This window comes from Brachyistius frenatus, unplaced genomic scaffold (assembly GCF_029030835.1).
Source record: "Brachyistius frenatus isolate BFR_SWC_R1_liver_20210118 unplaced genomic scaffold, ASM2903083v1 Contig_91, whole genome shotgun sequence".
NCBI classification, from domain to species: domain Eukaryota; kingdom Metazoa; phylum Chordata; class Actinopteri; family Embiotocidae; genus Brachyistius; species Brachyistius frenatus.
The window spans coordinates 609,929-620,906 of record NW_027210690.1 but is presented as its reverse complement, the minus strand read 5'-3'; the positions used below and the strand labels follow the sequence as shown (position 1 = coordinate 620,906).

The following is a 10,978-nucleotide window of genomic DNA, read 5'->3' as shown; positions in this document are numbered from 1 at the left end:
TAAAAAGTCATACTATAGCATGTCGTCTAAAATATGATAAAAAGTCATACTATAGCATGTCGTCTAAAATATGATAAAAAGTCATACTATAGCATGTCGTCTAAAATATGATAAAAAGTCATACTATAGCATGTCGTCTAAAATATGATAAAAAAAGTCATACTATAGCATGTCGTCTAAAATATGATAAAAAGTCATACTATAGCATGTCGTCTAAAATATGATAAAAAAGTCATACTATAGCATGTCGTCTAAAATATTATAAAAAAGTCATACTATAGCATGTCGTCTAAAATATGATAAAAAAGTCATACTATAGCATGTCGTCTAAAATATGATAAAAAAAAGTCATACTATAGCATGTCGTCTAAAATATGATAAAAAAAAGTCATACTATAGCATGTCGTCTAAAATATGATAAAAAAAGTCATACTATAGCATGTCGTCTAAAATATGATAAAAAAAAAAGTCATACTATAGCATGTCGTCTGAAATATGATAAAAAAAAAAGTCATACTATAGCATGTCGTCTAAAATATGATAAAATGTCTTTGCTTCAAAAAAATCATCGTCTCCCCAACTACCACCTGCAGGGACAACGACCATCCCTTGTTATATAAAGTGATACTCATCACCTACATCAGCCACTTAATGATAATGATATGGTGTGTTTTGCAATAACATAACTGCACATCACTTAACAGGCCACAACAACATAACATCAAAACGATTTAACGAGCGAACGTGTTATGCAAAGGCTGAGTCATACTTCAGTAATGGACCATAATGCATTTCATTTTCAGACCTACATTTGGTGTCAAGACATGCAAAGACGTTTGTGACCTGATCAATCCGCGACTCATTTTGTAACCTTTTCTGTCACATTAAAAACTCACAAATTAATCAATTCAACCATAATTAGTTAAAGAGAAATTTCAACAGTTAAAGGTCCTCCATATTGCATTATGTAAAACAGGTAGAAAACTATGAATATAAACATCAGAGGTTTAAAACAGCAGTGCTCAAGACTTTTTTTTAATTATTTCTTTTTTAAAGTCACTGTACTGGTTTCTTTGTATATAGTAATATATTTAAAAATAATAATAAAGCATAAATAATAATAAAAAAGAAGTAACTAGTAAAATTTGTACAACAGTTGTAGAGTCAAGACCATGGAGATAATATAGTAAAATACTATCTCATTGTCTTTTTATTTTATAACTGCTATTTTCCTCAGCAAAAAAATGGGCATTATTTTTAGTCATGTACAATTTACTTTCAAACCACTGTTCAAATTCCTCACAAGCGTTTTTACATGAGCATAATATATGTGCTGAACAAATAAGCATGTAAGAGGCTGGAACCAGGCAAGCTTTATTGGTTTGAAACTTAACAAAACACTGCTGGCAGATAAAAATCCCGCAAATTGTACATTTTCAGGAATGTTTAAAAACAAAACTTCTCTATTGAAACCAACATGTATTTTTTTTAATTTTTTTTTATAATAATACGGTCAGTTTTTTAACAGGCGTTGTTTCGGTCTGCTATAACTGACTCAAAACATAAAATGACCATGTAAACTTGAATATTTCCTCTACCTGTTTGTAATGTAAACATGTCTTGGGCAGTCTGCACACAGAATATAGAGTGTGAATATTTACACCCAAATCACAGTTTGAAGAAATGTCTGCGTTGAACAAAAGGAAGTAAACATTTGAAAAAGTAGCTCACGGCTTCAGAGCTCTACTTCTCCGCTGTGATGTCCTCAAAAACACCGTCGGTTCAGATTTATGCATCAAGAAGAAAAAAAAAAAAAATCCTCAGAGGTCAGCTACATAATTATGTATTTGTGTGTTTGCTTTGTGTGTCTGTGGTGGTTGTGTGTGCGTGTGTGTGTGTGTGTGTGTGTGTGTGTGTGTGTGTGTGTGTGTGTGTGTGTGTGTGTGTGTGTGTGTGTGTGTGTGTGTGTGTGTGTGTGTGTGTGTGTGTGTGTGTGTGTGTGTGTGTGTGTGTGTGTGCTCATTACGTAGCATGAATGCTCAGCTTTGGCAATTCAAATAAACATCTCAAAACATCAGCAAAAGCTTCTTATAATTAGCTGCTAAATGATTTCCTAGTTAATTTTCACATAGCAAATATTCATAAAATATGCTATTAACACCGCAATTTTAGTTTGCTACAATGTTTTTTTTCTTTAACTGTACCACAGGTTGTAAAGCTTAGCATTTTTTTCCCCGTAGGTCTAAAAACGGCTACAAATGATGTCCTATGCTGGACATGATTGTTAATATGCTACAAAAACAAGCAGTCTTTCTCGTCACTGTGCTACACGGGGATTTTGAGGGGAGGCAAACCGGAGAACTTTTTGACTGCTGTCAGACTCTTGAATGGCTGAGTGATCGTCACACATCTGTCTCAAATTGATGGACGACAATGAAGCCTTCTAAACCGACCAGTAGCTTCAGTAGGCTGTCATCCACAGACAAATGACCGCCGGACAGTCGCGTAGTATGCAAAAGTCGACGTAGCTTCCAGACGGGCTTTAAACTTAGGAAGTGGTTTAAATTGCAATACCACCGAGTGCCACTAGAGGTTGGCTCCAAAAAAAAGCCTCTGGTTCCATAGACTTCCATTCAACTTCTGTCGTGAAATACAAAGTCAGTAAAAAAATTTCTACGAGTCATTTTGGTGTCGCTCACTAATGTTGCTCCTTTTTATCAGTTTTCTGATGCTCCATCTGAAAATAATAACAATTAATTCGATGTTAGGCCCTCAAAAAGCGGCATTTTTGGGGGGCGCAAAATAGCAAGAAGGCGACGGGCGAAATCCAAACGCTACGATACAGAAAGACAGCCTACCTGCGACTACCAGGCGACAGGATCTTCATTGTCATGGTAACAGTAATAATAGTAATAAACAAACGGTTTACGTTGTGATGCGATAATCTTTTGGTTAGCTTTAGCACCCAAAACAAAGCACGCTATTTATTTATTGTTAAGTTAATTACGATACGAAGTTAAATACGATACCTACGTTAGCTTATACGTAACCTAAAATAAGTGAGCGCTAACTGCTGTTTTTTTTTTTTACACGCAACTTTTTCGCTCTTTGTCCTACGTCACCCGACTTCCTCCTTTGCTCCCGACATAATTACTACAGCAACTACGACGACTGTAACCTCCAGGTTTACTCGTAGCTACAGATTTAACCACCAGACGACGCGTGTTGATCACAGCGAAGACTAAATCTGTGAGCGGGTGGAGCCAAGCGAGGGTCAGGAAATGGTGGAATAATTTATGTACTGCTAGCACATGAATTGTAAACAGATGTGTGACGAAACAAAAGAAACATTTGTTTGTGTTGATCCAAATAATTTTACGACAAATTGCACAATCTGCATTAATCTCGACTGATGACTGCTGTGCTCAAATACATGAAAAATAGATCAAAAAAGGTTTGCAGTTGTTCAGTTCGCCCCCCCCCCCACCCCCATCAAAGTGACACGTCTTTTTTTTAATTTTTTTAAACGCCACCTATTCTTTATATAAACCATCTTTTTTCTTATATAAAACCAGAAACAGTGATTCCATTTTAAATCTCATCAATTCAGGAAGCACAAAAAAAGAAGCTTTACTTCTGGGAACTGGAAGTTAATCGTTTTAAGTGAACCCGCAAGGAAAAACACTGAGATGACGGAAGTCGGCATGAAAATATTAGTACTTGTTTTGTTTTTTTAGACAATGTCCGTTAACGGGTAACTCGAGTCCTGCTAGAGTTCTTTTGTCTGAATTGAATGGATTCAAAAGGAAAGCAATCTGAACCTGGCTTTAAGTGGTCTGGTTTCTCTGGTATCTGCATGTGTTATTATGTACACACCTAAGACATAAACTTATATGGCATCATTGCCACAAAACTCCAAAGGCATCCTCTTTGATTGTATCACGGGTGATCAGAGACAGGTTTTTTTTAGGGAGGGGGGGACTTTCCCTCAGGAGTCCTTCGACTGTGCTCGACTCTTTAAAACGTCTCTCGGTCAACGTCGCTGATCTTATTCCACAAAATGTTGAACATTCATCCCTAAAGCTTCCGATCGTTAAATACAAACAACTTAGAAAATTCGATAGCTAAAACACCTAAAACGTACGGGATTACATATTCCTAACGTTCACATCAGAACGTAGAATAGTGGGGAAGAAGAATATCTGTACAGTCGGAGTATAAATGTCAACGCGTACACAGTTCACCTCTAGGTGTGTTTATAGTAGTCGTATTTATGGTGTTTTTCAGGTTTCTTTTTCTAGTATAGTTTTCCATGAACAGGGTTGGGAAGTAATAAAAAAAAAACACATAGTGGCTTTTCAAATTTTGTAAAACAGTGTAAAAATAAATAACTTTTTTAGCTTCTAATTTTATGTAATTACATTTTTTCTGTAAACAAATGAAACACATTTAATAAATCAAACAGAGAGTGGTGTTTCCCTTCGTACGGCACACTTCGGTTAAAATGTTTACAAATTAGGTCGTATACATCGTCTGTAATTTTAGCCACTTTAAAGTCCCGTAAAAGGTTTGATTTTACGCACCAAAAACAAAAACACTGGTCGACTGTTGAAGGGAGTAAAAAAAACGACCTGTATCTTTGTTTTCTGCGACCTGTAGTGTACGTGTTAATTTTAACGGAAGCAATGGGAGGAAGTCAAGTGACGGAGTATGTAGAGCGAGTAACGCTGTGTTCAAATGGGGTCGTATTTACCACGTTCACGAGAACAGTCCGTATGAACGGCGCCCTCTTGTGGTATTCACGACGTCGGCACCTAAAATTTTGTGACGCGTTTGCTGACGTTTACCGAAATGTCAGAGGCCGTGGAAGTAAATTTTTTTCGGTGGATGTTCAGCTTAATATATTGTAACTATAGTCACGTAGAGTTTTGTCTCCGTAACTTAGATAACCGCCTACGTCTGAGGAAAATGTTGATCTTCCCAACGGCCTCATCTTTTCCCTCTTGCGGCTTTACATTTACATTAGCTCGCTAAATTGTTAGCCTCTGTGGCTTCTAGACGCCTTCCACGTTGCCGTTGCTTAGCAACTGGGTTCTTAAGACCACTTTGAACGCCAATTGTACGGTGCACGCGACCATTTGAACGCAGCATGAATTAAGACATAAAGTAGACCCGATACCAGGCCGACTTCAACAGTTTGACACTTTCGTCATTTGTTTTGAGAGGAACTGACCAACGTTCCCAACCGTGTCCATGAAACGACTTCTATTCAAAGAAACGCGAGACTCTTCAGTCTTAAAAGACGTGAAAAGACGCTGCGTCCGTGAGACGCATCGATCGCGTAGCGCCTTTGTTCTTTTTTTGTGAATGGACAGCATTTTGTAAAATGACTGGGCTTCCTGTTTCCTGTGCTGCTGCCGCTCCGCTGCCCTGATGATGAATGTACCCGTCAGAAAAAAAAAAAAACCCACAAATGTCTTGTTGCTACTAATCATCGTATCCCTCGCTCTTCCCCGCCCGCGTTCCCTCCCAGCGTGTTAAAAGTTTTGTTAAATGTCTCTCTTCATCTCGGGGTTTTTCGGCATCTGCGGTGAGTCATCCCTCCGCCCACCTCCTCCCATCTTTTCTTTTCTCCTCTCTCCTCTTTTTTTTTTTTTGATCTCCTTACCTCCTTCCTTCAGCGACTCTGCTGCAACCCTCCTCCCACACACTGCGAGGGTACAGGATTTGTGTGTGTTTTGTCGTGTGGTGTTTAAGAGCTGTAACGGAGCCAACCCCCCCCCCCCCACCTCCCCAGTTGTGCCCTCCCTTCCCCCCACCCCCTGCTCATGTAGCCTAGCATGGCGAGGCGCTCATCCGCATGTGCGTGTGGTAGCGCGGAGGAGGCACGGCGGAGGGCGGCGCCACCATGGGCAGGGACTGGGGCGGCGGACCACTCGGGTGGGGGTGGTGGGCCTGAGGGTGGGCGTGGGAGGCCCTGGGTAGGGTGGAGGTGGCCACCGGGTAAAGAGGGTGCGGATAGAAGGAGGAGGTGGAGGAGGAGGAGGCCGGCTGGAGCTGGTAGCTGGCAGCCGACGAAGGTCCGGAGGAAGAGGGCGTGGCCTGAGAGCTGCTGCCCCCCTTGGGGGGAGCCTGCGGGGGCGGGGTCTGGTTGAGCTGGATGGAGATGTCGGAGGAGACGTCGGAGGGACTGCGGCCCCGCTGCGGTGGAGGCCAGGAGTCCGGGTGGAGGAACTGGCCGCTGTAGTCGCTGCAGTCGGACATGCGGGGGCGGTAGAGCGCCGGGTGGGGCCGGTAGAGCTCCTCCTCAGCGTAACGCTTCATGAAGAGGTAGACGGACATCACTCCCGCTCCCTGAGGAAGACATCCACAGATCCAGAGGTTACTGCAGCCACATACACAGTTTGTCTTTCAACCACTGAAGAGGTTCAAGTTTTGGTTTAGTTAGATGTCTTCTCTCTATCGGATGAACCTTCAAATCAAATAAGAGAACAAGATGTGGACGTCGACCAGACAGAAGAAGTTTAAGAAATAGGTCTAAGAAGAAGGGAAACGTTTTCAGAACAAAGTCAACATTTTGAGAATAAAGCTGAAATTTTGAGAACAAATTCTAAATTTTGGGAATAATGTCAAAAATTTTAGAGAAAAGGTGAGATTCTCTAAGAAAAGATGCTGTTGAGGTGCATTATGGGAAATTTAATCTTGAAGTTCGACCCATACTTTCCCACTCACACGTCTCCCAACTACTGATGAACTGCAGCGTGTATCCCACGATACGTCATACAGACAACGCAGATGCATGTTTGCTTTTATACGTTAAAAGGGTTTTTATTCTGCTGTATTTATCTGTACTTTATGACTCCGTCCTTCAGGGAATTCTTGTTCTGCAAAGCGTTTACTGGTCTGTTCTTATAGCAGGAAACTATTAATAAGGAACACTGACTCACTGTGTAGTTATCTTATTAAAATATGGAGAACTATTCAAATAAAATGCACACATGTGCAACACACTGGCAGCAGTTGTGTTCGTAAACCGCTCTGATAAGATATTTAGGATCAACAGTCACACAAGTAAAGTGGATTCGAGAAATCGAAAAACATCAAACAGTTACGAGAAAAAAATGAAAAACGCTGCCACGGGGAATCAAAATGAAACAACCAGTTTCCTGCAAATTTCCCTGACACAAAAACATTTATGAAACATCAGCGTCTTCCTCCCCGAGCTGCGAATGCACCAGCGAAATGTAATAAATCCATAATAAATTTTTTTTTTTTTGCAAGAGAGTTGACAAAAAGGGCTTCGGCGCTCGGCGGTGGAAAACGAGCTATTATCATAAATGTATTCATGTTTTTTGGTTCGGGCGTCCGCAGAGCATTCACAGCTCATTCACTATTCATTCACAACATGGGCGCGACAACGACCCCCCCGAGAACGAGACGCCGTGTTTGTGTGCACGATCGTGGGTGGAGGAGGTGGTGGTGGGGGGAGGGAGGGAGGGAGGGTGACAGCAGGGGCTCGAATGAGCTTCGCAACCACCAGCACAGATTTTAAAGAGGAGTGTTGGAGAGGAAGGAAAGAGGGAAAAGAGGAAGGAGATGATGAAGGAGGGAGGACAGGAAACAAAAATACTGAGGACAGGAAGAAAGAGCGTCATATAAACAACTGTAGGTTAAATGGAGGGTGGAGGAAGAGCAGAAGATGATGATGATGATGATGATGCAGAAAGAAAAGAAATGAGAGGGGGAGAGAGGATTGAAAAAAAAAAAAAAGTAAAATAAAGAAAGAAAAAGATTAGAGTTGAAGGAAGAAATTAACAGAAGGGGGAGCAGATGTGAAAGAGGAGGAGATGAGATCAAGAGAAGGAGGAAGGAATGAGAGGGAGGGATGAAATGAGAGGGAGGGAAGGAATGAGAGGGAGGGATGAAATGAGAGGGAGGGAAGGAATGAGAGGGAGGGATGAAATGAGAGGGAGGGATGAAATGAGAGGGAGGGAAGGAATGAGAGGGAGGGATGAAATGAGAGGGAGGGAAGGAATGAGAGGGAGGGAAGGAATGAGAGGGAGGGAAGGAATGAGAGGGAGGGATGAAATGAGAATGAAATGAGAGGGAGGGAGGAGAGAGGGAGGGATGAAATGAGAGGGAGGGATGAAATGAGAGGGAGGGAAGGAATGAGAGGGAGGGATGAAAGGGAGGGAAGGAATGAGAGGGAGGGAAGGAGGAAAACAAAACAAAAAATCAGAAAAAGACAAAGAAGGACAAAAAGGAGAAGGAGTGAAAGAGAGAAGAGAAAAGAAGAAGAGGAGGAACAAAATGAAATGAGAAGGATGAAGGACCTCTTCCCCGCCTCCCCTCCCCCTCCTCCCTCCCCCTCCTCCCCCCCAGTGAGGAATATTTGGATGCATATGAAGCGGTGCTTCCACAGAGCTGCTGCCCTCAAGTATTCCAGCTATTAACATTTATGAATATTGATGACGAGCTCCAACACTGACACTTTATAAATGTGTGTGTGTGTGTGTGTGTGTGTGTGTGTGTGTGTGTGTGTGTGTGTGTGTGTGTGTGTGTGTGTGTGTGTGTGTGGGTGTGTGCGTGCGCGTTTGTTCTGTGTCCGTGTGTGTGTGTGTGTGTGTGTGTGTGTGTGTGTGTGTGTGTGTGTGTGTGTGTGTGTGTGTGTGTGTGTGTGTGTGTGTGTGTGTGTGTGTGTGTGTGTGTGTGTGTCACCTCTTTGAGCAGGAAGGAGGAGGCGGCGAAGGCGAAGGACCAGCCGTAGCGGTAGTGGAAGAACTGCTCGGCCTCTCTGGGCCGGTTCATCACCTCGTCGTTGATGCTGGAGATGTACAGAACCAGACCTACCACCAGGCTGAGGCCTGCACACACACACACACACACACACACACACACACACACACACACACACACACACACACACACACACACACACACACACACACACACACACACACACACACACACACACACACATTAGGAGTATTCAATATACTTAGAATAAAAAAAAAGGATTTGTGCTCAGTAAAACGTGCGCCACGGGTGAAAGAGTGAAATAAACTAAAGAGGTGAAGACGAGGAAGCTAAAAGCTTTTAAAGGAAAACAAAGAAAGATAACGAACTCGCAAACCACAAACAACCAGAAAAAAACAGGCAGTGCGAAGCTAATGTTGCATTTCCCTCGTTACCCTGTAATACTAATCACATTTGAATGGGCCTTTAGTCTCTTTGTGTGTGTGTGTGTGTGTGTGTGTGTGTGTGTGTGTGTGTGTGTGTGTGTGTGTGTGTGTGTGTGTGTGTGTGTGTGTGTGTGTGTGTGTGTGTGTGTGTTAGCTGCACTAGTTAATGATAATGTGTCCTGGTTGTACTGTAAATAGGCTGAGAAAACCCCCGACAACAGGCTGTGCTGCGGTGAAGAGATAAACAAGAACACAGTCACACACACACACACACACACACACACACACACACACACACACACACACACACACACACACACACACACACACACACACACACACACACACACACACACACACAGCGGCGCCTCATTAGGAGTGTGTCCCTGTCAACAGACTAACCACTGCAGCCGACCTGTAAAATCCTCCGGCACTGAAAACCCGATGAAAAGCAAAGAAGCTTCCCCGTTAAAAAAAACTCTTCATTTTCTCTCAGAAAATATCTCTGATGCACAAAAGAACGATAATACAGTAAAACCCACGAGTCTCCACGGAGCTTTCAAAACACGTTGAGCCAGATCTGCACATCTGAAGCGCTCCTACTTTACAAACATGTCGGAGATACAACACGGGACGTCACATGTATGTAAAAGTGTTCGTAGCTTCCGGGTCTGAAAGATGAGGCCTTGAGCTGCAATACCACCGAGCGCCACTAGAGGTCGGCTCCAAAGCGCCTCCACAGACTCCGTTTGATTGACAGGCCTGTGGTGCCATCAGGTTACGGTTGTCGGTGGGCGTGGCTCCACCGCTCGCTCCTCCCTCCAGCTCGTCCAAATATGGTCACTTCCTGCTCCAAACTAGCAAAGATGGCGCCGGCCAAAATCCGAACTGGAGGCTTCGTAACGTCGCTGTTGGTCGCCGCTTGTTTCCACCACGTCAGACACTGAAGACAATAGTTTGTGACTTATTTATCTATAAATCAATCGATAGGTGCAAGATTTAAATCCAGATCACCAGGAGACTCACGGTCTTTCAGGACGGGACGTAATGTCAGAACAAATCATGATACATGATGAGCTCCGACGTTTTAATATGGTCACATTTCTCTTCAAACTCATCAGACGATGAGTGAAAATAACACAGAAGTGATTCAGCAGATAATCAGTTGCACAAAAAGAAAGAAGTTGATGGATTGCGTCTAAGTTGTGCTCATTAAAAAGGAAGTTTTGGCTCAAAGTAAGAAGTTTTTATTTTCTGATTTATGCTTTCCTTCTTAACCCCATAAAATGAATTTATATTACATAGAAATATAACCATTATTTCATGTCTGAGTCAAACTGGTGGGTTTCATTTGGCTTAAGTGAGAAAAGGCAGCTAAAAAAGAAAGACTTTGAGTGCTGTAGTTTCCTGTGTTGGCCACCAGATGGCAGCGTTGTGACTGAACGCTCATCTGAAGCTCCAGCCGCCCGGAGAGGGTGAGAGAGAGAGAGAAGGAGAGGAAGGAGAGACGGGAGGACAGACAGGGGGACAGACGGGGGGACAGACAGGAGGGAGGACGGGGAGGCAAGCAGCTGGTCCACACGCTGGAACCTGAGGCTGCTCTGTTTTCATGACAAAAACACACACATGCAGACTGAAAAGCAACAATGGAGGTTTGTAATCGTTCAGAAACACCTTCTAATTTCTGTGATTTGCTTCGAGCCCCCTGCCGGGTGAAACATTCGCAGCGCCGCCTTTGAAAAACAGGCTCTTTTATTTGTAAAGAATACAAAAATTCAATTTAAGTGTCATTATTT

At 42.7% G+C, this 10,978-nt stretch overlaps 1 protein-coding gene across 2 annotated transcripts in view; it reads right to left on the bottom strand.

Moving 5' to 3' along the window:
• Window positions 1-1,353: 1,353 nt before the first annotated feature.
• The window catches only part of LOC138627798 (voltage-dependent calcium channel gamma-7 subunit-like), a 30,396-nt gene continuing 20,771 nt past the window's right edge, over window positions 1,354-10,978 (bottom strand). For both annotated transcript variants that reach the window (XM_069710382.1, XM_069710383.1), the window contains exons 5-6: window positions 8,719-8,864; window positions 1,354-6,354 (exon numbers count right to left, since the gene is read on the bottom strand). In XM_069710382.1, coding sequence (XP_069566483.1) covers window positions 5,836-6,354; window positions 8,719-8,864 — 665 coding nt within the window. In that variant the 3' untranslated portion in view covers window positions 1,354-5,835. The remainder of the gene's footprint in view (window positions 6,355-8,718; window positions 8,865-10,978) is intronic.